Here is a 28,000-nt window from a genome sequence, read left to right on the forward strand (position 1 = left end):
AGGGGTCAGAATTAAGGCCAAAGTGAGGCTTTGTGTGTTCCTGAGGAAATTTTCTGCTGTCACAGTCATACCATATAATGAGATGATTTTTGTCAATTCATCAAGCTCCAGCTTGTAAAAAATCAGACATTTTCCCTCACTAGTCTTACTAAGAGGTTGTTTCAAACCATCACTGCCATGATGGCTGGAAACTTTCATCTAATTCCATGCTTAAATTTATTCCTGGCTACTTTATATTCATTTTTTTCTTGTGACAGCATTATTCCTTAGTTTAAATAACTCCTCTCCCTTCCTATTATTTACCCCCGTGATGTATTCACAGACAGCAGTCAGATCCCCTCTCCATTTTGCTAGACAAAGCAAGCCAGACGTGCTCAGGCTGTGGTATGGAGCTGCACGGTGCCCATCCTGCCAACACATGGAACTGATACTTGAAATGAATCTATCATCAGAGTGGAAAACATACCTTGAGCAATCTCTGCTTGTGTTGCCCAGAGGGCTCAGCCTTGGGGCTGTGCCAAACTGCTGGAAATACTCTTTGTCACCCCTGAAGTCATAATTTTTAAACAGTTTTATTTTATATAATATTTCATGCCTTGGGTCAGAGAGCTCTCGTGAGGTTTTCCTCCTTGTCGTGGCTCTGTACCATGGTGGGAAGAGCAGCCTCCAATGACCCATGGGACCACTTGCTTGCTACCCTTCCAGCAGTGCTCATGCTGTGGGTGGGCTTTTGGCCATGCCTAATGCTGTGCTTGCAGACTTGTAACAGGGAGAGTGTGCAAGACTGGGGTAAAGGGCTGCCAGACAGCACCTGAGCATGCCAGCACTGCTCATCCAGACACCTGCAGCTGATGAAAAATGACACTACTGCAATTAACGTCAAGTCCACCAACAGATTTATGTCTCTTAAATGAAAAGTTTCATTACATTCTCTTGTGCCTCTTGCTAAGCACTGGAGGGTCCCTAAGGACAAAGCCCTCCCGGGTGCAGAAGAGGACATTCCTTCAGGGCCTCTAGTCACCACAGAGCGATGCGATAACTTGCCTGCAGGATACAGTCAGCTGAGGGTGACTGCCCACAGGCCTGCTAATCAGAGTAATTTAATCACAGGAGCATGATTGTTTGCATCTATTTGCTAAAATGAAGCAAAATAAATTCCTACTATCAAGGACAAAAATAAAAATTACAGTCTAAACGTATACAAAGATACTATTAGCTTCACTCCAGCAGTATTTCATCAGCTTCTCTGAAAACAAAAATTATTTATGTCTCACAATGGGGAGTTTCCACCGAACCCCTGTCAAAAAGAGGAATTACACAAAAAAGCAAAATTTGCAGGGGATGGAGATGTCAGGGGATGTCATCATTGGTTGTGTTTCTCAAGCTTTTGCTCAGAAACTTCCTGAAAAGAACTTAGAGGGAATGTGCTTTATCAGCACATTCACAAAGGGGTGAAGTTCTTGCCTATTGGTCCCGTTAATAAGGCGACTCCTGGAGAAATTACAACACATGTCCTAAAGCTTAGCAGCCTGTAATTGCTCCAAGTCTCACAAGCACAGCAAAATATATGCTGCTTACATTGTGCCTCCAAAATGACCTATGGAAATCCAATGTGAAACAGCGAGCAATGAGGCAATGAAAGGAAGAGCAAACCAAGTCCGAATGATCCGTCTTGGGGCTAATGAACTTGTACTGAAGAACATGGTAACATATGTCAAGGCTCTGATCCATCTTGCAGGACCATTAAAATTCCCAGGCAGTTCCTGCCAGTCAGAAATGGTAGCCCTAATGGCTTGATTTTGTTCTAAATAACTGTACAGCTTCGGGCAGTAGAATCCTGCCTCTGGAATTCTTTTCCAAATGATACTTCAGTGATAAAAACAAATCACTGACCATCTACAGAAAAGTCTGTTCAGTTTGTGTAAAAAGGAAAAAACCTTTCAGAAGGGTATTCATGTTGTAGTTAGTGTTAAATTTAAAAAAAAAAAAAAAAAATCAATTTTAAATTGAAGATGTGGATCCTTTGTGTTTAAAATCTGAGTCATGGTCAAGATTCCCTTCCACATCAATTTCAAACTTGGTCAAACCAGGCTAAACCAGCATGTTTGTTACTGATGTTTTTTGCTCCCTTGCCAGGTCTGTGAGTCTGTGCACCCAGGTGCCTACCTGCTGCTTGTCTATTTCTCCTTAGGAGCAAAACAAAACAAAAAAAAACCCGTTGGAAACTCTGGGAGAGTTTCAACTAATGTGGTGGAGCCTGCAGGCAGCCTAGCCGAGTGAATGAGGAATGCAAATAGCTGGCTTTGAAGCTGAGGGTAGTCAGGACACCCTGAGTTTGAAGCTAAACCTTAATCTTTCACCTCTGGGCCAGCTGAAGACCAGAGCCTTTTGGAAGTTTGTCCAAGAAAAGCTGTGCATGTACCGAAATACCTCATTTTCTTTCATTTGTTGCTTTTTCTTTTTTTTTTTTTTTTTAAAGCAGCACCAAAGCCCTTCCTTGCCCAGCCTGGCCCATTGCTGCTGCAGCCTGGAGCTGAATTCCAGATTCTCACTGCAGCCCTGGCCCACTGGGCTCTTTCCAACATCACAAACAGATCAGGGTGTAACACCTCCCTGATAACACAGCCTGTAAACATCTCTCCTCCAGAAATAACTTTCCTCTGGGTTACATGATTAGTTGTTTCTGCAACTGCATACATGTGTGTGAGACAGAAAGAGAGAAAACACAGGGGAGGAATATTTAGCATCATGTAGCAGCAGCAGACCTCAGCTCAGATTCCTCTCTGATGCTACTAAAATGTTTTTTAGGGACTTCGGCAGGGAGGGCTGAGATATTGCCCTGGCTGTGCCCAACCTGTCCCCCCATGCTTGCTGCCACGGTCCCTCCTTTCTCCAAAACACGTCTGTTGGTGCCACCACTCTGTCCCGTGGGAAAATGTGATAATGAAGGCACGTGTCCCCCCGTCTGAGGCTACATGCACCTTCACCGATGAAGCACCCGTGCTGGGAGAGCTTTTGCCTTGCCAAACACCAAGAGACAGCTCTGCCTGGGGAGAGCTGGCGAAGAGGCAGGCGAGGAGAGGCTGCGCTGGCCAGGCTGGCGGCTGGAGGCTCGGCTGGGGTGGGCTAGGCTGGGCTGGGGTGGGATGGGACAGGATGGGAGACCCCCACTGCTGGCGCCAGCCCACGGCTGCTGCTGCTGCTGTGGAGTGGTGGGAGCCACCGGGGCCTTGCAACCCCCGGCAGCAAGTGTGTTATTGTGCCTCGGGGAGCTCTGCGGTCTCTGCGGCTGTCTTAGTGCCTAAGGAAGGATAAGAGATAAGAGGAACAGGAGGAGATATTTTACTTGTAAACCCAGATCCTTGAGAGAGACCTGCCAGTTCCATCAGAAAGCAGCTCAGAATAACTAACCTCTGCGTTTTCTGAGTCAAGCCACAACTGCAGCCCACAAAATCCCACCATCACAGGCGGGATGGGATCGCCGCTCCATCCACGCCTTACAAACACAAGTGAAATGACCCATGCCGGGCGCTGAACCTGCTGCATGGTTCAGCCCATACCCACTGCCTGGTTGCACAGGGAAACCACAGCACTCTTTAACCCATCTTGTGAAGCCACTTCTGAGCCTGGGAGCTCAGAAACAGCCAGAGGATTTGTCACGCCACAGCAATCAAATGCTCCCGCTCCCCTGAAGGCGACTGCAGGAGAAGGGGATGGTGCTTGGTGGCACAGGGACACCTGGCCAGCTGGGATCTGACCTGTGAGGAGGTGACTAAGCACTGATGGAGTTAATGACCTTGTGAAATTCAAGCTGTTGAAAACCCACGGTCATTCAAAATCATCTTTGAAAAGATGCAAATAATTGCTTTGCTTCCACAGCAGTGGGCATCTGGGCATCCTGGTATGTATCTGTGGCAGGCAGCACCCAAGCTGCTGCTCAGGCAGTGGGGTCCTCCATGTCGGGTTGTCGAGGAGACCCCGGAGCAAGGGGAGATGGGTCTCTGAGCTGGCAGCCTTGCAAAGCCAGGAAGTTTTCAGGATGGCTGCTTGTCTTTGTGTAAAACCTACCTCATAAACAGAGGAGGAAAGTCTCTTTAACTTATTCACTGTTTTAAAGCTGCATAAAGTAATGAAACGCCATCAGCCCATCCATCCCACCTGTACGTAGCAGCCTCTAGCCCAAAGTCTCGTGGCCAGGAAAAGATGAGGAGAAAGGAAGAGCTCCTACCTTTGCCTTTATGGACTGGAAGTGGCAACACAAAGCTAAACACAGGTGCAAATTCACCCTCAAGCCCTGACCCTCCTGCCAATCCCACATGTTAAACCCCTGCAACAGGAGGGTCTGGTTGTGTGGAGAGGGGGCAGTGGGTGCACAGGGCACCTGTGGAGCTCCACACACACAGCTGTGACAGGTTTCCCCTCAAATTACAGCAGATATTTCACAGTATGCCTGTGCCAGGAGGGGTAGCTCTGTGGGAGGGGACTGAGCCATGGTGCAGAACCACCCTTGTGCATTGCTGTTGGGGAAGCATCACTGACAGGCACACATCACTTCTTCCTTTGCTCCATGGCAGCTCTGACCTTCTCTTCCCTGCAACCAGGGTGGATTTATTCTTATTCCAACAGATCTGTGGAGTTGCTAGACTTCTAAATACTGAGACCCAAGTTGCTGTGTTGCCTGTTCGAATGTCAGCAAGGAAGCACTGGGGCTCGCTGCAGTTCAGGAGATTTACTGGCACAATTACTCATGTTCCCTACAGGGACCAATAAGGGTCCAGAGCAGTGCTCTGGTGCTGAGTGCTGGCTGCACACAGCGATTTACTGCACACTTCTTCCAGCATTTTGTGCACCTTCAGAGTGCTGACATGAGTGTGGGCTGATTGGGTTATTCATCTGATTTTGTATCTATGAAGACAATGAACTTCCAGCCCCCAAGGTGCATGCTTCTGTTCTTTCATTTTGTTTCTCTTGGCTCTTCTAAAAGGAAAATCAGGATGTGTTTTACTTTGGAGAAATGAAATTGGCATCAACTTTGTCTGAGAAGACCTCTCTGCAATGGAAAATGAGCAAATAAACCAGTGACTATATAGCTTTCTCTGAACAGACTAATGACTGTACTGTGTTGAACAGAGCACTTCTCAGAGGAAATGGGGAATACACCAAAGTGACCTCCTTGACACAAATGCTCCAGAGTTTGTCTACTCTGATCATTTTATCCAAAGTCATCTTCTTTGCTGTAGCAAAATTTCAGAGCTTGTTTTATCCAAGAATTCAATCAATGCTGATCTGGGTTCCCATCCACTTGTGCAGTATGAGAGTTTAATCATTCATGAAGGCATGAGTTTGTTGTTCTGTATTGAATAAATATCTATGCATGACAAAAGATACGCAAGCAATATGTTTAAAGGGGAAGACAGCATTTTTCAGATGATTATGGCATTTTGCTTTCAGTCTCATGGTGCACAGAACTCCTGAACACATGCTACAGCCATCCAGAAACCCATATCTATTGCAGTTAATTATTGTACTAATTTTTGCCATACATTAGTCGAGTGCTCATTGTAGATTCTCCTATCCACTCATTATTCAGAAGAATTCCCAAGTCCTTTCAATGAATGATATTCCAAACCACAGGTTATTAGAACTATGAATTGCAAATATTTATAATGAATTACACAATTTGTGCTGCAGCCAGGGAAACAAACCTTTGTATATGACATGTGAGTTGTAATCTCAGCCATCAAAAATGAATAGGGCATGAGTGTTGGATTGTAGCCACACCTGCAGATTTCAATTCACCATTTGCGTGTGTCCTGCCTGAATTTTGCAGTTGTGATACACATCAGAATTGAAATAGGTGAATATCCAGGGGGGAAAAAAGGGCTTCTGGCAATTCCTACACTTGCAGAAAGCAAACCTGGAAAACAGGCAAATCAAAGTTTTCTTTGAAAGCTGAATATTTAATTCTAATATTCTTTCCCATCGTACACATAGGTCCAGCTCGAACCAAATCCTATCTCCTGTCTGTTTGTGACATCTTCAAGACACATTTTGTGCCACATCTTTACCTCTCCCAATGAAGCGGTGGCTCTCCTACCAGCTGATGGCAAGTTCAAGAACAAAATGGGCGACAGGAAATCCTTTCCCCATCTTCTGGTTCATAATTTAGGGATGAAGTGGGGTGGTTGGCAGGGGATTAAGAAAGCCGTGGTCACCCTCATATCATGGTCGAGTCACAGTGCAGTCTGCTCCCTTACCCCATCGCCACTGTGGTTGTGTCTGGCCCCAGGTGTGCTGTAAAAAGTCTCTCACTGCCTGGGTCACCCAGAGTACCACAGTCTTCACAGATCCCTTGAAAAATAAAAGGAATGAGAACTGTCTCCCAAGCGGTCTCTCAGTCTGTGTGTGGTGAGGGCATCTGCCTCTTCTCACTGCACTCTGCTCCTTCTTCTTCTTTTTTTCCCATTCCTAATATAAATGCGAAAAATCCCAAAATGGGAATGTCAGAACATTATGACACTAAAGTTATCAGAAGAAAAAAAGATGAAATGCCTTTCTTTCCTGGAAGGCACTCTCACAGGTCAGATGCATCCAAGAGCACAAGCCTGAATTTTAACAGTGACAAACATATTCTTGCACTTGCAAACGCACCGATGAGATGATTCTGATCAAGGACAAAACAGTTCAGATCTTCTCAAGATTGGAAGTGGAGAGGAGTTAGAAATCCCAGACCTACTGTCAACCACTCCCTTTGAGGCTAAATGACTCACATCAGTTTAATACAAAATTGCAAATGTCTGTGGGTTTTGGGGGAGGAACCCTGCCCTAGATTCGGCACAAGGTCTGTCCTTCTCTTCAGTGCTCTCACTGCCAGGATACAAAAAGCAGCTGTAAAATCCCACTTGCACAACTTCCGTTTGCTGAAGCTCTTGGTCAGGAAGAAACAGATTTGAGGTTGGAAAAGAAGTGTGTGAACCAGGCCCAGCCCCTATGCAGCTTCTCAGCTCGGTTGGTATGAAGCCAACTCATACAGGAAGGTTTCAATATTTCAGCTGCTGTGCACAAACCCATTGTATTTCCAAGCTAGTAAAGAAATGTACATCTTGACAGAACCTGCATCACTAAATTTCTCTTCCAGCCACGCTGGGTCCAAACTTTTTTGTATTTAAGAGAGAAGCACTGAAGAAATAAAAATGCCTCAAGCGAGATTAACTACCCAAAGACTGCAATTAGTTGGTTTTGCTTTAATCCCCACACCTATATCATCATCAGTGCATAATCTGCAGCAGGGAAAGAAGTCATGCTTTTCTCATCAGTTACAAAGCTGAGGAAAACAGAAAATAATTGCTCTCTGAAGTGCTAATGTGCAGAGCTGCATCCCTCCGACATGCAGAGGCAGGAGGGGATGTGGCAGCGGGAGGTAAGTGTCTTCTGCAGCGCTGGAGCAATATTGGAAAGGCAGGAGATAACCTGACTTGCACATGTACTACACTGAAGAGAGGCAAGATGCTCTTATCCATAAAAGTACTCACAAAGCCTAGAAGTGGACAAGATGCCCTATGCAGATTTGGTTCTTATGGGGCCTTTTATAATAGTTGTTGGCATCTAGACTGACCGGATTGTTATACATTTCCATGGATAACTTGTATGTGGGAAGGGAGTGGTACAGGTGGGAGGGAGAAGCTGGAAATGAGGAAAGCCTTATCTCATCTCCATGCTGGGATCCACCATTTACTGCAGTCCACCAGAGCCTCCCCAGCTGGCCAGGGTGGCCAAGACCACAGCCACCTCTAGCTTTGGTGGGAAGGTGACTCTTCACATTTGCTTTGGCCATCGCAGGGACATCGATTTGTTTAAAAAGAGTCTCTGAATGAGGAGTTTGTCAGCTCAGGGACACTCAGAACAGAATGAAAGAAACCCCTAGCAGCTCAGCCCTCCTGGAGGTGTGCAAAGCCTCCCTGACTGCTTGCTGGCTGGGGAGCCCATCTCTGCCATCCAGCATCCCCAGGGCAGTGCTGGCCTAAGCCTGCCTGTCCCACAGGGCACAGGCAGGATGATGAGGTCCCACAGCAAGATAAAACAGAGCAGATTTATCTGAAAAAGCAGAAAGACAACTTGGAGACACGAGGAGGCACTGGCACCGCCATCTGCAACTGTGGAGGTCAAACATCAGCATGGACTGAAGCAATTCACCTTCTGCGCTGACATGCTCCCTGCCCTCCACATCTCAAACCCACACCTAAGAGAGGCTCCCTGTTGTCTCTCTGCCTTGTATAATTAACAAGAGGTATCTTGTTGCTGTGCTTATTAGCCAAAATAGACACCACTCTCTTTCTTCGTGTTTAGGCCACCAGGCTGGCCCCGGTTAACCAGGGATGGGAGAGAGCCCTTCCTCCCCTTCTCCCCATGCAGGGATGCATTTCCAGCATTTGTCCCTGCAGCTTCCCAGCCAGAGGGACCAGCTTGCTCGCTGCGGGATGGCGAACTGCATCCAACAAGGGCTGCTCTCTTGATCCTCCTAACTGCAGCAGAGGAGCATCTGGCTTGTCCCGGGAGCACAACTCTGATAGAAACACAGGCTGAGCATAGCACGCATCCATCACAGACAGAAGGCTCTGGGACCACAGCCCCCAAACAGTTTTTAATCAGCAGAAGGTAAATATGCTGTAATGTCCTTCATGACTTAAAAAGCTCGAGAGGTCTATCTTAAGGTTGTGACAAGCACTGCCTCATCTCCCATCCATTATACAGCTCAGGATTCTTTCCAAAACTTCAGAGATCGTTGCAGAAGGGAGCTGGCAACCAGCAGATCAGACTCAGCTAGGAAGTGCTCAGTGTCTGATTTAGTCTCTGGATTGGTTCAGCTCTGAACACAAACATGGTTACCAAGTCCTCATCTGCATGTGAAGAGCCATGAATTCATCTACCGAAAGAACCAACTCTCCTCTAGACAGTTGCATAGAAACATCTATGGGTTTTTTTAAAGATTGCAGTTTGTTCTGATATCATGGGAGATAATTGTTCTTCCCTGTCTTCCTCCCGTGCTCTGCCTCCCACCTCTCCGCTCAGGGAGAAGAAGACAGGAGAGAGTGCCTGATACCACAGAGCCCTCCAAACCCCTCTGTATCCCCACAGTGCACAGCCCACACACTCTCTCTTGCAATGAACACACTGTGGTACTCAGTGAAAGGTGGGGTGTGTGAGGCATGGGGTTCAAATGCACCGGGACCTCAAACTGCCAACCACCAGGACTATGTTCTGTAGCCCATGTGAGGCACGCTCAGCTCCCAGGGCTCCCAGGGCTCCCAGGGCTCCCACAGAGCTGGGTGTCACTGCTTTGCACAGGGGAAGGCTTTGACTGGGTTACAGTAAAAGGCAGACACCCCAGCATTTTCTGAACTGTTTAAAACACAATGGCAAGTATCCCTCCTCTCAGAGAGCCACTGAAGTGCCCCAGGAGGGTCAAGCAATTTGGGGAAGTTCATCCTTCACCTCTCATTAGTTCAGAAGATGCAGCGGTGGCTGGTGGGGCTACAAAGGCAGAACCTGAGAGGGGGCAACGGGGGTCAGGATCCCTTTGCTAGAGAAGATGGGAGTAGGCAGCTTCCCTCAAGGTGCTCCCTGTGGAGTCTAGTTGCTGCACCCAGACCAAACAGCACCACTTGCCAAAATGCATAGATGACTTCTGCATTGTCCCAGCTCTTTCATGAACACGCCTCTGGAGAAACTGCACACGCCTAAACTTAACTATTATTTTTTTGAGCCCCCTAAGGATTTCTGGACACTTCTCTTGCACTCTCTCTTTTTAAACAGTTAATCCATCAGATATTTCAAAGGCAAAGTGAAACCAATCCTTTACAAAAACTCCGTAGAAGTACTCTTTCTAGTGACTCCAGGCATCTTTCAGTACCTGATAAACACTCACCTTAGTACATGAGTTGACCCATTTATTGTGGTGGTGGAACAGGGGACCGTCTGCCCCAAGATGGAAGGCCTTCGGTATCGCTCATCACCACAGCACAGGATGATGAGGAAGGCACGTCTGAAAGACTTGTTCAGGAAGGCGTAGAGGAAAGGGTTCAACCCTGAATTGATGTAGCCCAGCCACAGGAAAGCCGTCCACAGCTTTCCCGGCACCGTGTAGTTTATGAAAGGGTCCACTATGTTTGTGATAAAGAAGGGGGCCCAGCACAGACAGAAGCATCCCATGATGATGCACAGGGTCTTGGCAGCTTTGGTCTCAGTCTTCATGCGGTGCGTGCTGTGCTGGTCCGGGTGGTGCTGCCGGCCGTCGGTGGGGGCCCCCGCACGCTGCAGCACCCGGATCTGTCGGGCGTGCTCCCTGGCCGTGACATAGATGCGGTAGTAGGCCAGCACCATCAAGAGGAAGGGAATGTAGAAGGCCACCACGGAGCAGGTAATGGCGTATGGCTTGTTGACCATGAATATGCAGTAAGTGGAGTTGGAAGCCTTGTTGAACTGCCTTTGCTGGATCTGGGGCAGGGAGAGGAAGGACAAGGACAAAGAAAGGAAGAAGTTCAGCATTGCTCCTCTGATGCCAGCACTCTGTTTGCTAGGATACCTCACCACCGCATTCCAATTCTCTCTCCTCCCTCTCCTCTCCCACCGATGGTACCTGCCTTACCCGCTGCTGCCCCTCCTGCCTGCGCTGACACCAGGGGCTCTCCAGTCCTGCTGGTCCCCAGGTCTGCAGGACCAGCCCATGTTGCAGCTCCGGCATCCTAGAGCATGCCTCAACCTGGGCAGTGAATTCCCAGTTCAGACACAGCGAAGGGGAGTAACTTCACTCCATGCCATGCTTTTTTGCAGTGCTCACTGCTGTCTATCAAGCTGTGGTTTTACACCAAGTATGCACAAGTTTCACACAGCCAAGTCCCACTGGGGTATTAGAGAAGGACCAGATGGACAGAGAAGGGACAGGGCTGCAGCATCTGCAGGCAGCTCCAGGCTGGGGGTGGCACTGAGCTTCCCAGGCACAGGGGCTGTGGGCAGCAGCCCTGGCAGGAGAAGTCTGAAGGCTGAGTCTGTAGGCTGAGATCTGGTCCATGACTTGTAATGGAAACAGAAACAGAAGAGGAAGAAAGGGGTCTTGCACGTGAGTTTGGGGAGCAGTGGGCATAGCAGGGACAGACAGCATTTCTCTGAGGCTATTCTTGCTACAAAACAATATCACTGCAGATCCAACAGACCCATAATTTCTGGTGTTTACTCCGACAAGAAAATAACCCTGTCTCCTATATAAAACTATAATATCAAAATTATTTATTAAATTATTTAAATTATTTATTTAAATTTATTTATTTATATAAACTGAGCAAGTAAGGAAGTTTACCTCTAAAATAAACTATGAAGCATTTTCACTAGGTGGTGTTTGAACCTTGCACTACCTCTCAGCATGCATCTACTGCACAGTGAACGTCAGCAAGTGACAAGGAAGGGCAGGGCTTGCACTGGTGTTTAGAAAGTCTGGTACAGACAGATGGGTGTCAAGTCTTTTCTGAAAAGGTGGGGGCAAAAAATGAGTGGAAGAAATCAGATACCTGACATGGTTTGCTAAACAAAATGCTCCTCCCTTTTCTACCAGCTGCATGTCCTAAACGTGCTTGTCTGGAAGCAATTTTGGCTTTATCACCTTGTCTAGAGTCTTGGCAGCTTGCACCTGTTACTCTCCATGAGCCAAAAAGATTGATATCTCCTTGACTGAGACTTGGCATAGAAGATGCCACATTTCTTTAAACAAGCTCTTCTACATAAGGTGCTTTCACAGTTTGCCATTTTTTAATCCCTGCATTGCCAGCTTGGAAGAAGAGCATATCTGCAGCTCTTAACTCCTTGCCCTGCAAATGGGATCCTGCAAGCGCAGCCAGTCTGCGGTGGGAAAAACTGACTCCTGCTGAAATTACTTGTATGGGGGAACTTCATCTTCTCCCCCACCTTCAAGGCTCACACCAAGACAGGGAATATTGATGGGACTGGCCCAAAGCAGCATTCCTTCTGGGGAACTCTGGGTTTCCCAGCTCTCCAAACATCGCTAGCATGGCAAGGAAGGACCACCAGGCTCAGCCAGCAGTGGCCAGCACTCCCCAAGAGCTGCAGAGGCCAAGGGGAACCGAGGACTCCTGAGGTGACCATTGGGAGCCAGCTGGGGCTTGTCCTTTCAAAGGACTACTCACTGAACTGATTATAAGACGTAGGTAAAATTCTCTCCCAGAGAATCACTGTCTTTGTGACAGTCCTTCCAGGACAGAGTCATTTCAAACCCCCTTAAAGACACCCTCCAGAAATTCAGCAGCCCCTCTGCGTTGGTAACAAGAAGCTTCTCCTTCAGCCTCTCTTACCTTCTTTTCTTTGAACATTGCTTTTGAAAGAAGAATATAGAGCACCAAATATATTTGATAGCAGGTTGGTGTACCTCCTTAGCCACTCACCAGATCAATGATGCCAATGCTATTCCAGCCTTGCATGATAGGGAGGAAAGAAATAAATGTTGGGATTACCCAGCACCCTCCAAGCATTACGGCGATGCGCAATGGAGTCATCTTGTTTCTGTAAACCAGAGGCTGGCAGCAGATAGCATAGTACCTGCAAGGAGAAAAGTGAGAGAACAACCCTCATCAAAGGAGACTTTCATGTCTTCAAAAAACTGTAAAGCATTTTCTCCAGCTTGTTTCTCCTGCCTTTCAAAATAAAGAAAAAAATAAGTCTATAGCCTATTTCCATTGACTGCCTCTCACACAAGGAGCTCAGGATATTTTCACAGCATGAGTAAATAAGGTTTCATAGTGCCTTGCAGGGGAAAGCCAGTATTTTCTGTTTTCCAGCTAGGGAAAATGAGGCACAGATTAATGCTGTGGTTTCTCTGAGGTTGCAGAGCAAGGGAGTGACTTCATATGCAGCCCTCCCCTCCCGCTGCACTTAGTCACAAAGCTGTCTACACCCTCCTTACCACGATGAATGAATCCACCTTCCTTCAGCCATAATTGAGTAAATGTTGGGGTTTTCCTAACTGCAATGGACACTTACTTTGACAAGACTGCCAAAGGTGCTACTGCAGATTCACAGTGTTTCAAAGCTGTGAAAATGTCAGTAAAATGAAGTGTGTTTTTTCATAACCAAGCTCCCTTTCTACCTCCCAGGAATCAGCTTCTTGTCCAGCTGTGCTTTAACCTTCTGCCAAAAGGACAGGGCAAATGTGTGCGCCAGGCTTCTAGTCTTTTCACTGTCAAAGGGATGTGCCCTGTGCTTTCCTTTCCCCTCCTGATCCATCCAACATATCGTACAACAGGTCCCTGCTCTTAGAATAACAACTGGCTATGACAACTAAAAATGTCTTCTCAAAGAGATTCTGTTTGTTTGGTCCCTGTGCTACCCACCTGCTAGCAAATTTCTACATCAGGAAGGTGTATCAAACCTAAAACGGGAAATCTCTTTGCTCTGTAATTAAAATATGTCCATAAGCATAGAAGATCAGCAACCATATCATCCTGTTGCAGATTTTTGGTGGTCTTGACCCGAAAGTCTGTCTCAGGTTCCCAGTGAAATGTTTTCAATCTTTAGATTTTTGGATTTCAGCACACTTTGTAGAAACTGGCCAGTACTGATGTCCCCACAGTTGTGAGAAGAAACAGGGGTCCAGAAACACAGGAGTGTCCATAAATTTTCAGGTCTTCTAAATAACTAAATACATCATTCAGTTATGTGCCTGATGAATACATTTTCTTAGTGAATGAATAATGATGGTAGGTGTAGCTTCCAGATTTGGTAAGCACAGAAACTATGCAATATGGTGCCCCACAGGATATGAGCACTGCTTTGAAGAAGTGGCCACAATTTCAATAACTATTTATAATGGGAATGAATGATCTCTGTCAGCGGTTTCTTTGAGTCAAGCCTCAACATCAAAGTATAACATGTACATAGAGAGCCTCACTGTTGAATGACTGTAAAAGTTGATTTTATGAGGTCAGCAGAATCATGAATTAGAGACATTAAATTAGCAAACACACACTAAAGCTGGACCACTAACCTGAGGAGATGACTGTGAGAATTTCTAAGTGCCAGCAGCATATTAAAATAAGACATGACTACATACAGTTTTATGTGTATATGGTAGAGAGGTATCCTTGAGGTATGCAATTTATTTCATCATTTGAGTGGGAAACAAAAGGCTTGTGCTAAACAGGCACAAAAATCTAAGAATTTCCAAATTTTTTTAAGACTTCTGTAGTCATGTGGAGTCATCTGAATTGCTTTTTGTGGAGTCATGTGGAGTCAACCAAATTTCTTTATTTTGATAAAATCAGATGATATATTCCACACAAAGGGTTGAAATAATATCAAAGTGTCAAAAGAAAACAATTTTTAAAAGTCTCTTTGAAACAAGATTCAAAATGTCACCAGGGAAAAATGTTGAAACAAGCATTCAACTGTTTCAATTTGATCATTTCTACATTCTCTTCTGATTTCATGTATGCATGAAAATCAGCCTGTTCCTCTGAAAAGTTTCACTTTCAAAGAAATGGCATGTTTGACAGTAACTGTTCCTTTAGAGCATTGGGTGAAATGTTCCTCTCATGGAGCTCATGCGAACAGCCACAGCAGTCAGTGGGTCTGATTCCTGTCCCCACTAACATGGCCCTCACATCCCTGAGGGAGAAGGAGAAGCTGAATCATCTACAATAGAAAACAATAGATTTGAGTTTGGTCCTGTTTTGAAAAGAGGACTGGATCAGAGCCCCTCCAGCCTTTCCAACTTACATTTTTCTATCAGACCATGAGGACCATCATAGTCAGATTTCAATACCTTAATGATTTCAGAGGATAGAATAAATATTTCTTTTGTTCCTGGGATAACTACTGTCCTCATGACAGCCACAATGTGTTTGTACAACTTTGTTCTGTGCTGCTAGAGCTTACTGCATTTGTATTTCTCCCTGCTCTCCAGATTTCTTTCCCCCAGGAAATAAACTGACCTTTGAATTCAAACAGGTATTTTCAGTAATGTTTTTGGCTGCTTATTAGGACAGACGGTGCTCCTCTTGGCATTATGTGCAACTGCTTTTCTGACTCTTAAACACAAAGGAGATATATCTGGCATATTTTATTGTTTACTATCTGAGAGGCACCTACTGGAAAGTGCTACCCAGTGCTGGGCATCAAAGGATTCCTGTGATGTGCCTGATGGCAAGTTACTGCAAGTAATCAGAGACTACATTTATTTGCAGAAAGGGTAAAAGAAGAAATTCAATAAATAAATGGGAAAGAACAGCTGAGACACCAGCTACCATTTCACAAGTTGAATAAGCAAACAGAAAAGGAAAACCACGATACATTACTAATTAACTACAGCAGGAAAACAATTCTTCCAAGCAGTTTGAGTTATTACATTTCTGTACTTCTATCTCTGCTGCGGCTGACAGCATTACACTGACTTGTACATGCTATTAAAGGCCATTAGAGTAAAAATTATGCCTGTAAAAATGACATCTTAAGATCTCATATTTCTTCCCTCCCAGTGATTCAGCAGCAATTTTCCTCCACTTACATGTCAAAAGATTTTATTTTTTTTTTTTTGCTAACTGCAGCTACCATGACTTCCCTTGTGTTCAGAAATTCAAGCTGGGTTCCTCCTGACCTACACCGTTATTGGTAACAAGGTTCCGCAATCGGAGTGTGGGTGACAATTTTGCTGATGGTGAGGGAGGCAGAGAAGCACACTGTCCCCTTTTCCATAGCTCAGCAGGATTTCCATTCAACGGCCCCAAGAATCAGATAATAGAAATCTGTGTATGCTAACAGAAGTCATTGAAGTTGCACCAATTTTTGCAGTAGCTGGTGAATTGATTTATGTGATCGTTTGCGCATTTAAGCAGCTATTTATTCACTAAGAGAAAAGTAATTATATCTAAGATTATCAATAGTTTTAGTCAAGCGCTGAAATAAAGACATTTTCTTATTCTACATTTATGCTTCCTTTCAAGCTAAAGCTGTTTTCCTGTGCTCATAAAGAATATCTATTATGTACTGGTACGACAGTGTGATGGATGGATATAAAATGTAATACGAACACATGATTAATACGATGTCCAAGTTTAATTAAATATTAATTCTTACTATTATCATTCAAGACCCATGTTTCTGCAGTTCCTTGAAAATGTTCACTTGCCTGTTACCTACAGCAGAGCAGATGATGCGAAATGCATCCTCTCCTCCACCTCTGTTATGACATTCTTTGCTGAAGGAGAAATACAAGAATCCCTTCCTGGAGCTGTAGATCTTCCAAGTAGCTCCGTAAAGCAAAGGTTATTATAATACTTCTTCTTTCCCATATCAGACATTTGCCACATGAATGAATCAAGTGCTAACATTTTACAGATGGCTCAAAACAAGAAATCTACAACTCCTATGGCCTTACTTACGCCTCTTATGGCCAGTGCAGATATGTCTGGCTACTGAGGATTTGTGACCTGCCCAGCAATCACTTGGTGGCTTGTGAAACACTGTGGTGGCCGGACTCTTTCTCAAGGAACAGGAATGTGATGCTCCCTGATCTTCCAGTGGAAGTTCCAATGATGTGGATGATGTTCCAATGAAAGCCAAGTGGATCAATTCCCAAAAGTAGAGTGTTACGAACACTCTGCCAGGACCTCCAAGAGGATGCAGATGCACCTCTACTATGTTAACGAAAGCTACAAAAAATGCCCCAACTTCAGTGACTCAGTGCCCCAGTCTGTGGAGAAATCTTCTCCATACTCCTAAAGGCATCACCAGCAGGAGCTGCCACAGTCACTCACATACGCAGTGTCTGTAAGTTTGTGCTAAGAGCAAAATGTTTTATCCTTTCCCAACAGGACTGGCGCTTTGCCTGCCGGCGAGCTCATCTTTACAGCCAGTGTTACACATAAAACCAGAAAGCAGATATAAATGCTTGATGAACTGTACATCAGCAACACATTTGTACCTAACAGCCTTCAGCACTTTGGGTAGAGAAGACATAGTATCACAATCCTCAGCAGTAGGATCATGGACAGCTTGCCTAATGTTAAACTTTTGCATATGTGAAGACAGGAGATGACAGATAAGAGGGAAGCTGTGAAGCCAAAGAGAAAACAGACAGAAAATGAACCTCAGTTTATTCTTGCCTTGTACAACTGAATGTTGAAACTGTTGTGTTGGCCCAAGGCTTTTGTGGAAATATAAGTGGTGTAAAACATGGGGTTTTGTTGTCATTTTGCCTCTATGAAAAATCCTATGCATACATGCACACACATGAATGCACATGCCCTGTATCACATCCTGCCTTTCCTCCAGGAAACAAATAGAAAAAAAAGATTCTTGAAAAGCACATCAACTTTTAAGTGATGACACCTGCAGTTATTACAAGTTTATACCTTCTAGGTTCTTGTAGACAAGAAAGAGTAAGGCTGAAAATCAGCATTGTATTTCAACACACGGATGATCTAGATCTGACAGCAGCACAATTTAGCTGCGGTCCATGGCAAGGACAGCTATTTGTGGTAGTGGCTGTCTGCATACTCAAGCACCAACATGATGAGGCTCCACTTGTGAATGAGATCTGTGGTCAAGACTGAAATCAAAGGTCCAAGAATCTAGATAACCAGCTGAGCCAATAACATTAACATCCACCAGTTTGTGTGGTTAAAGAGAAGCAAGCAGTGATACAGCAGCCAGCACATTTGGCCACCCATCAGCCTGGACATCCAAGTGCCTCCTCAAGACCATGGTAGTGGAAAAGCTGCCCTGGGCACATCTCCAGAGAGCAGTCCTGGAGTCCTCAGCTCCTGCCTCGGGATCAGTGATGCTCTAACCACACCGGTGCTCTTTCCTTGTTGTCTGAGAATTACAGAAATATAATTAACTTAGCTCCATTAGATAATTTCTTGCCCTTGGAGAAAAATTAAAGTATCTCACTGGTTTGCAATACAATTTTGTTTGAGCTATGGGTATGTAGATACTACCCTGCAAGAAGCTCCTTAGATATCGCAGACAGACAAATACACACCCACTTTTACTAAACAGACTGGTTCTGTGGGTGGCCCACATTTAAAACCATTTGGTGTCATGTGCATGTATAAAATCATATACATACCATATGTTTTATCATCACTGGGGCCAAAATGAGCCAAGGAAAATGTACTGAATACTCATATTGAGTAATTTTTTACCACCCCTTAAATAATCTAGAAAAGAGGGTGGGAAAACTGCTAATAGCTCGCTCCCAAAGTTAGGGTGCAACAACCGTGCCCATACAGGCTCCGTGCCTGTATGAGTCTGCTGAACCATGCCTTAAACACCAAAGTGAGAATGACTTTTTTTTTTAGTTTTTAAGGAAAGAGAGGCCACAGAAACACAACAGGAGAAAGCCAGACTGCACAAACTGCCACTGCAGGGGACTCTGCTCCTAACCCGACACCCAGGAGGAGGCTGTGCCCAGCGGAGGGGCTCGGGGGGCTGCCTGCACAGGCAGCCAGCACAGATGCTGAAGAAGCTGACTTGCACTGACAGAAAACGCTTGTGAGTGATAAGAGAGATGCTACTTGTCCTCGCAGGACACCTATTATATATAAGGATTTGGCTAGTTTGGAAAATCCCCTTCTTTGTCGTTTTGGAGTTCTGCTGTGCTCTGTGCTCTGGCACACTTCACAAAACCCAAATCAAAGCGTGATTCTGCACACTCCTCCTCTCCCTCAGTGAATCCAGACTGGTCCAGAGTCTTCAGTTGAACCTTGACTAAGTGATGAAGCCTAAGGAGCTAGAATCTCAAATTATTTGTGTCTGTGTGAAATTAAAACAACACTACTGGCTTTGCTGATTTTTCTGTGAAACCAGATTCTGACCCCTGTATAATCAGATTTTTACTTTTTTTTAAAAAAATGCAAGAACAGCTCTTTCTTTTTTCCTTTTCCCACTGAACAAATAAGTTATGGTTTCTGACTGTGCCAAATAAAACAAAGTTATGCATCGCTGGTCCAGAAAAAAGAAATCTCCTAAAATGATTATATATAACAAAATTAAATTCTTATTAGAAAAGCAATGGCCTGCTGGTGTTGAGATAATTACACTGAGGAAAATGCTAAAGAGAACAGTTAATTGGAACTGGATAAATTTAACTAGTAATACAAACAAACGTATGTTGCCAAATGGAGATAGAGGACTCCTTCATGGTCCCTGTGTGGGTCGGTGCATGTGGAGGGTTATTGGCAGCAACAGTGGTAAATAAATTACCATATTTCTAGAGGGTTTGTAAAGATTAATAAAGGACAGTGCATCCCTCAGGCTGTGCCATGGCCATCTGCTCCATTATTTTTCTTTAATGCTCTCAGACCAGAATTCTGCAAATCTCGTGTTGGTTTTCTTGCCGAGCTGAGTGCTGACAGGGATAACCCCACAGTTACGTGTTGTGTCTCGCAGCCCTTGTGGACGGTCTCCCCTTGTCCTTGCTCAGCCCTTCCTCCGATGCCTCTCTGTTCCTCCACCTAAGCACCTGGGAGCTGTATGAGATCAGATGCTTTTCCAGCTGGAAAGGGCATGGGGGATGTATGGCCTGGTTCAAAACTATACCTGGAATTTGTGTCATATAATCAGATTGTCGACTGCCTGATCGTTACTTACTGATAGCTATTTAAAACCTAGTGAGTCTCCCTGCTAACAACGACCCCCCGCCCCTGGGCAGCCAGCAGATGTTTTGCAAAGCACCACTGGGCACAGCTGCTTTCTTCCCGTCCTTGAGAAAGCCATCATGCTCCCAACCTCGTGTCCCACTGTGGCCCAGGCATCGTTTGGGGATCCAGTCGGTCTCCCCCATGCCTCGGCTATGTTGGCTGGAACCCTTGTGAAAAAGAGACGAGCATGAAGAGTGATGTGATGCAGGGCTGGGAACAGGAGGCAGCAGGCAGGGCAGGCAGAGCCAGCGCCCACCCAAACCTCGCTCCTCCTGTGCCCCTTGCAGATGCTCTCCCACCAGTGCAGGGAGGGCTGCTTTCCAGACGGACTGCCCTGCAGAGCACCGGGGGGTGGGAATCTCTAAAACATCATCTCTCTCAAGGGACTGTGCTAGTTTAATGTCTGAACAGTACATTAATGTTAATTAATGTTTGTAAATGGCGCAACGAGCATCTGTCACCCTGGTGCTCCAACACTCTTTGGATACATCTGCTTTGCTTTAACCTTTATTTTAGCAGTGATTGTGTGGTATGTTTGAATTCCAGTAAGATTAGCATTGAATATAAAAGCACACAGTTAGGCCTGTTTGATTGTGTGTTACATAGCAAATCTGCAAATGTTTCAAACATGCCAGGCAAACAGTGTACCGAGTGCCCAGCAGAGACTTAGACTTGGAGGAAAGCTTCACAGGCTGGGGCACAGCCAGGAGAGCTGGGGGAAGCAGAGGAAGGGTGCAGGATGCTTTGGTTGCATGAAGAGCAGAGGTGCCCGATGCGCATCTAAGCTCAAGAATACAGACATTTAGGACCTGTTTGTTTCTCTATTCCCAGCCCCCCCACTCCCCCGACTTTGAGAAGTAATTGTATTGCAAATTGTACTGCAAATATTGGAGAAGAAAATTGCCTTTCCTGACAGGTTTAATGTATTTGGAGACTTTATCATAGCTTCTTGGTCTATTTATATGCAGTGCAATTATTTTTATTGCATAGGCACAAAGAATGGATATGTATGCATAAAACATGCAATAAATAAATAATTCAAGGCTAAATCTTTCTTTTATATTAGAATACCAAAGAGATGATGAAAAAGCAAGACCCAGTGACAGCAAAATTTGGATTCAGTGAGCCCTGAGATACCTCTGCTACCTCAGAAAAACACTTTTTCAGGTGAGACTGAGAGTATCTCTAAGTCTCTGCAGTACTTATCTCTCTGTGTCTGACTGGTAAAATCAGTTTATCCTGTGGTGATTTCTCCAGATTTTCTCAAATGCCTTTGAGAATTAAAGCCTGAATGCTTTTTTTTTTTTTCTTTTTCAGAGGCAGTAATGGAAATAGGTACAAGATATTATCAGATAAAAGTCTTTTCAAGCAACACTTTTTGAAAATGTTGAAGAGAATGACTTTCCAAACTGAGTCCTAAGTATTAGATTAACCACCCAATTTTCCTAAAAAAATCCCAGCTGTACACCTTGAAATAAAACAGAAGGTATGAAATAAATGAATCACAGGAAAACCACCACCTAGAAGAAGCATACTTTCAAAAAGTCTGAATGAACACAAGGGCAACAACTAGAAAAAATTACATAAAACACTGTGAAGGAAGCAGTGCTGTCAGTGTTCCTCCAACCCAGATGCCAGGAGGGGTGAAGCAGTGGTGATGGAGAACAGGACAGATGATGGGCTGAGTCATGGAAACCCAGTCATTTATCTACCTGCTCTGATCTTCTCAGGGCCATCCACCGCTATTTCCTCATCTAATCTGTCCTCTTAACACGGCTTGCAAGCGATTTCTCACTGTAGAAAAACCCAACCCCAAAACAACCAAAAATTGTCACAGAAATTCAAGCTTCTGCCAGCAACCTTTAAAGCTCAGGTCTGAGGCTTGGCAGGTAAGAGGGGGAGAGGGAGACACGTTGCTCTTACTCCTATTAAGAGTGAGTACTTCGAGCTGACCTGAAAGTTGTCTGGAGATGACCGCAGAATACTGCAAAAAGTAAACTGTCTGGAGGCCTCTTCAAATCTCAACTAATGTTTGCAGAGGACAAGGGAGAGGTATGTTTTGAAAGCCTTTAGTCCAAGTCCCAAAATGAAAATTTGGTGCAGCAGTTGGAAATAAGGAGACTTTGCTAGCCTGTTAAATCCTAGCTGTGAACAGCACGTGTTGGGTACACTGCTCATTTGGGTTAGAGGATGGTTACTCTGTCAAGTCATTAATCACTATTAGACTGCGCTGTCAGGTACCCACATTTTAACTAATATGCACCAGAAACAGCACAACTTTTTGAGTTCAGTCTGCAAAAGGAAAAGGATTTTTTAAAATTGGCAAAGTGCTCAAGAAATAGGTGAAATTTAGAAAATTTTTCTACTCATATGTATTCAAATGTGACTGAAATGTGGATATTTCCACTTTTCATCTCTAGCACTGACATGAAGTAAGGTGAAAATTTTCTCCTTGCCCTTCTCAGGATGGCCACAGACCAAAACACAGCTGGACGTGATGTTCCCAGGACAGTCACAGCAAGGGGCTGGCACATTCGGGAAGAATGCACATTTAAAAGGTGGGATTGAGCCTTCTTTCAGTACAGAAAATGGATCTGTTCTTCTGTATCCACCATTCCACCCAAGCTGTGTTGAAAATCCCTGTTCTCCTGCTTGCTGAGGAGGTTTGGAACAGCAGCCAAATTCATGGCAGCAAGACTAAATTAATCTCTGCAAAAAGGACACAGAGTGAAGTGGGATTGTCACTGGCTCCAGGTGACCCACAGCATGACATAGCACAAGTGTAACATCCCTCTCTGTTTTGGTCTTTGTTAATGTTTAGACCTGACAGTGTTGACAGGTAAGAGGTATTGTGTTTTGGATCTGCAGCCATCAGGTCTGATGCTTGTGTGGTGGAAAGCAATTCTTTTATATGACACGTTTTCTGATTTACCTAATCAGGCTGCCAGACCATGTCAGTGAGCAAGCACTGCAGAAATGAAAATAACATGTGCAGTGGAAATTTAGGAAGAAAGAAAGTATTTTTAATAGAATGTTTGGGACAGGAAAGAGTTTATGAATTAGCACAGAAATTCCTGGTCAGGTTAGGGCTGTTTCTGCACTCAAAGATGATGTCCAGGTGCATATTCAGTGATGGCTACAGTACCCTGCCAAGTTGTATTTTGAAAATCCTGTTAATTGGTCAGCCAATCAATCAGATGAAGAAATGCAGCTTTAAGAGAGGAAGATGACTAGGGACTGGCCCACCTCCATAATATTTTTATTTATAGCCGTTCAGGAGAGCTAGTCCAGAGCTAGTCCGGTGCTACAGGAGGCATCTCGCTCTGTCTCAAGCATCATGGTGGGTAGTCTGAACTTGATGTTTGGTCCTGGGACTCCATCAGATTCATACTGAGGTGTCTGATCAAACAGGCAGTGATGAAAGCCACGAACTGACTTGGGATTCTCATCTTCACATGAGACAGAGAGATCCTGGGCTTTCTCTTTCAGCTGACACTGACTGTCAGCAAACACAGACATAACTGTGCCTTCTTGTACTGAGAGAAGAAATACACCTTTTGAAACATCTAAGATTAAATTCTGGCTTTTTTTATGTCAGTGGCAAAGCTCCAAACGATTACCTATGGAGTCAAAATAGCATTCAAGATTGACTTCTACAGCAAGACTGAATGGCTAGGAGAGCTATGTAAGCCCTGCAGAGATCAAATGATAGAGAAAAGTTTCTATGGCAAACTCGAGTGCCTTTGGAGAGGAGCAGCCTTCTCAGAGATGTTGCTGTTAGTGCTCTGCTAACAGTGCTGTGTGTGGTGGTCATTGCTCTAATAAGCCGTTTTGATAAGAGAAACAAGAAAAAACACAGTTCTGGAGAATTATGTAAAATTCAGATCAGCTCCGCAGCTAGTCTGCAGAGGCACCATTCTTCAGCATGAAAGCACCAAGCATATGATAAAGGCTGCAATAATTATCCATGTCAGGCTGCATCCAGCCACCAGCTTGGAGAACCTTTTCTCTTCCCCTTTCTCTGCTTGAGAGCAAATGAACGGCACATGTATGGCAATCACATGCAAAAGAGAAAGAGCATTGGTGTGTCCTGAAATAATTCCCTGACATCTGGCAATTTCAGGTTTGTTAGGTGTCAAAAATTGCCACTGTGTTTCTGTATCCCAGACAGTGCAGTTCTGCTCCCTCACCCCTGAACTTGCAGAGGTTTTCAGCACACCCATCACTCAGTAACGAATTCATCCTCTGCTTCTTTTCAAGCAATCTGACTGCTGTTTAGTCTAACATGGCCAAAACTGTGGGGATGGCAATTATTGGGGGATTTCTTTCTGTCAGTGCATTCATGAGGAAGTAGTTTACAGGCATTTTCTGAAAAAAAAAAAAAATTCTGTGACACTTAACATGATCGCCATCTCCTTCAAATTCAGAGCCATAAACACTTTCGATAAATTTGGCTCCAAGATTGGTGGATGTTGGGTGTTTTTAGCCAATGTGTGTGTGTACTTTTCTTCCTACTTTACGAATCTTTCTAATCCTGAAGAAATAGGAGGAATGTTTCTGGACAAGCAACAGGTTCAAATACACACTCAGTAAGCAGAAATCTTTAAAAGTGGGATAATTTTATCACAGAAGGCCAAGCCGCTTAAACGGAGTGATGCTGATATGGGACTCATTCAAGTGCAGGGTCTGTCACCCTCAGACCCCAGTGCAGGGGGTGCTGCACCTTCCCCAAACCTTCTCAGAACACGAGGGAACAAGTTAAAAGGATTAGTCTCCTCCAAAACACAGCTACAGTTCCTGCTTTCTTTCAAGACAGCCATTCTCCTCTTCTGTGTAGTATTCTAGTGATTAAAGCATTGGCTTGGGATGGAGTGGGGGTCCCCAGACTCAGATCCCTATTTCCCTCTGTCCACAACAAAGGGAACCATCTGTGCGTCACTGTAGGCAGAGATGCTCACCCTTTGCTATGGCAGCTCTGCATCTGGCAGAGAAAATTCAAGACTCTGGGCCATAGAAAAAAAGAGCATAGAAGAAAAAGCAGAGTTGAAGTCCTCTCCAGGTGCTCACACTCCGCTCCAAATATATCATTTAGTACAGAAAAATCTAATCCATCTTGGTTTAGGGGGAAGTTTGTTTGTTTACTTATTTTTCCATTTCCAGTTCCTTCTACTGAGCAGGGTGTTTGCAACTCTGCCTCAGGTCTGTTTACACAAAGAAAATCTTATACAAAACCGTGATCTCTGTTCTGTATCCCTAAAATATTAACTCTGAACAATGCATTTTGACAGCCATAGACCCAAGGCTGCCCCCAACCCCTTCACCACCCCCAGATGAAGCTGTCCCAGGAGCATGGGGACCAACGGGGACAGACAGCAGGAGCAAGAGCTCATGACATAGCAAAGGGTAGCACAGGCAGGAGAAAGGGGACAGTTTCCCTTCTGTGCACCCTACATGGGCATTCCCCATCCCCTGCGAGTGTCAGAGATCAGGGAGTAGAGAGGTGGGGGAAAAACAATATTTTCCCTTCCTGTCCTCTTCTCTATACAACCCCCTACATTTAATTAAGAGCCTGAAGAATCAGACTCCAACATTTTATATAACAAGGCCATAGCCAGAGTGCAGTGCATAACATCTCCTTTACTGGTAACTGGCTCAAAGTGGCAATTTCAATGTTTTTAAGATAATGAGCTTCCTATTTGTGTTCCTGCCAACTAAACTTCCAGATAAGGAAATGCACAGTAGCTGTTACACGTCAGCTTCTCTCTGGATACAATAGTGCACGTTTCAGTGCCCCCCCTCTTCCCACAAAAAAGGAGCCCTGCCTGTCAGTGGAGAAGTTAATCAATTATCTTTTGAAGTCTGGCCTAGGTACAGAGTCTTTGGATGAATGATGCTATTTAAATATCCATTGTCATGATGATGAGAATGATTAGGGTTATTCTGGCCATATTAGTAATACTAAGTAACAATACTTATAAAAGTATTGAAATCTCTGCACAGGACTCAAATGAAAGCTCTAAATATTGCTTATTAGAATAGCTGGCCAAAATGTTTTCTTGTAAGTATTTCTCCTGTGAAAAATTCTTGCTATTCTGTATGGAAAGTTCTGCCACCTACCCAGAAAAACGGCAGTAAAACAGAACTGTTTGCCATAAATTATTTAGGATTTTGGCTTCATTTTAATTTTTCAAGAAAAGCTTATTTTCTTTCAAAGTTTCCGGGACCTCTCACAAAGCCTGTGCACCCTTTTCACCAGCTTTATTTGCCCCCTTGTTAGCAGTCACTAGGGGAGATGGGCAAATGGATGCCTTAGAAAAACAGCCCATAATATATGGTTTGTTCTTTCTGCTCTTTCTCCATATAATCTAGTAACATGCCGAAATATGTCATTTAGTAATATTGGTGTTCATCTGCCTCTATGGCTGCTAGCAGCAGGAAGAGCAATTCTGATAACACTTGAGAGATAACGCCAAATATTTTTTTGACGAGAGAGAGGAAGGCAGATAATTTAGTGTTTCAGTCCCTGGGAAGACAGGGCTCAGCACAACACATCAAGCCCTTCACCAGCCAAGCCTGCCCTGCAGCCCTTGGCAGGGAGCAACACCTGACACTGTGACGGAGAGCAACATCTCTGCTAAAATATCCTGTGCACGATGCAACTCTGCCTGCGACAGCTGCAGGTCCTTCCTTTAGATTAATCTTTGAGGTGTCTTTTCTTTACTTTAAGGAAGAAACTGTGCCACGTCTGATCAGTAATGCAAACAGAGCTGTGCTGCAAAGCAGCTGAGAACCTCTATTGATATGAATCTCATTCCTTTCATGTTTTTCTACACCGATGACAATTCAGAAAACTCTCTCCAAAATCAGCTACTGAGAGAGATTTATTGCTCTACAGTTCCCAGCAGGTCCATATTTGCCCTTTGACTATTGCTAACAAGCAACAACACTGAAGAAACTCAAAGCAACTATAACTATTCTCTAAGCTTGTGTGTTCATACCTGTCCAGAGAGATACAGCACAGGTGCAGGATTGATGCTGTGGTGAGCAGGACATCAAGGGACGTTCGGACCAGGCAGAACATCTCTCCATAAATCCAGTTGTCCTGAACTAACTCAATGGCTCCAAATGGCATCACCAGCACCGACACCAGCAGGTCCGCAAAGGCAAGGGAAACAATGAAATAATTGGTCTTGATTTTCCTGCAAGACAGATCACAAAATTAGGGCAGAACAGTATCAGTGCAGCATCCTCTATATGAAGACAGAGATTTCAGCTTGTGTTTGGATCTAATTTGCTCGATCACACTAAAAGGTCCTCTCTAACGTACTCCTCACTTTATATGGTCACCCTTAGCTTGCTCCTGGTCTTTACAGCTAAATATCCACTGTGATCCCTGCATAAAAGCATCTTTCTTCTCACACAGAAGAGGCAAATAGATGCTCACCGGTCTCTGCATGTGGGTCAACCTCACATCTTGCATTGGAGAGTTTGGAGTGGAGGAGGGGGATTTTATTTTAACTTGTAAATTGAGAATATCCTTCCAGAAAGCACTGAGAAGAATCTAGACTGAAGCTGTAATTGTAACTTGAAGAGTACTTTTTAAATCATAACAATAAAATAGAATTAAATCCATTAAAAATCCCACGCAGAATATGAATAGAGGCTGTTGTATATCTCACTCTGCTCCTGAGGCTGGTCTGACAACTCCCAGGGATAGCAGCAAGCCACAAGACAGGAGTTTTGCCTGTGAACCCCAAAATCACTGGCTGCATTTGCCAAGCTGCAGCACAACTGCAATAGGACCTGGATCTGCGTGGTTTTCTGATAGGCTTGTTAGGAAATTTGAGACGGAAAAGGGGTAGAGGCCAACCTGCTTCTCCAAGAAACTGCTGCTTAGCTCTATTTTTCATGGATTTATCTGTTCTTTTACACTGAGAGTGATAAAAATGTACAAGAAGGATACTAAAATGATCCCACCGCCATGGTATAAATCCGAGTGGGGATGCACTGAGGCCAGTGTGAGAGTCTGACATCACCATGGTGCAACACACAGAGACACACTTCATTGCAGCAGTTCATGCCTCAGCTGTGGGCATGGGACTTTTTAGGCAGGAATTTTCCCCTGTGCCTGCCCAGGGAAGGGCAGGCGGTGGCTGGCTGGGTGGGCTCACCTGAGCTGCCTGTCCCGGCACACGGCCACCATCACCAGCAGGTTCCCCAGGATGGCCATCAGTATAACGGCGGAGATGAAGGTGAGCAGCACGATCTTCTCCACTACGCCGAAGCCCTCACTCGAA

The 28,000-nt window shown here is 44.7% G+C and overlaps 1 protein-coding gene across 1 annotated transcript in view; it reads right to left on the bottom strand.

The window, feature by feature from the left end:
* HTR4 (5-hydroxytryptamine receptor 4) overlaps nt 1-28,000 on the bottom strand; it is a 79,976-nt gene that overhangs the window by 45,930 nt on the left and 6,046 nt on the right. Inside the window, exons 2-5 of the mRNA XM_074916204.1 lie at nt 27,875-28,000; nt 26,702-26,902; nt 12,450-12,603; nt 9,926-10,494 (exon numbers count right to left, since the gene is read on the bottom strand). Coding sequence (XP_074772305.1) covers nt 9,926-10,494; nt 12,450-12,603; nt 26,702-26,902; nt 27,875-28,000 — 1,050 coding nt within the window. The remainder of the gene's footprint in view (nt 1-9,925; nt 10,495-12,449; nt 12,604-26,701; nt 26,903-27,874) is intronic.

This window comes from Athene noctua, chromosome 12 (assembly GCF_965140245.1).
Source record: "Athene noctua chromosome 12, bAthNoc1.hap1.1, whole genome shotgun sequence".
NCBI classification, from domain to species: domain Eukaryota; kingdom Metazoa; phylum Chordata; class Aves; order Strigiformes; family Strigidae; genus Athene; species Athene noctua.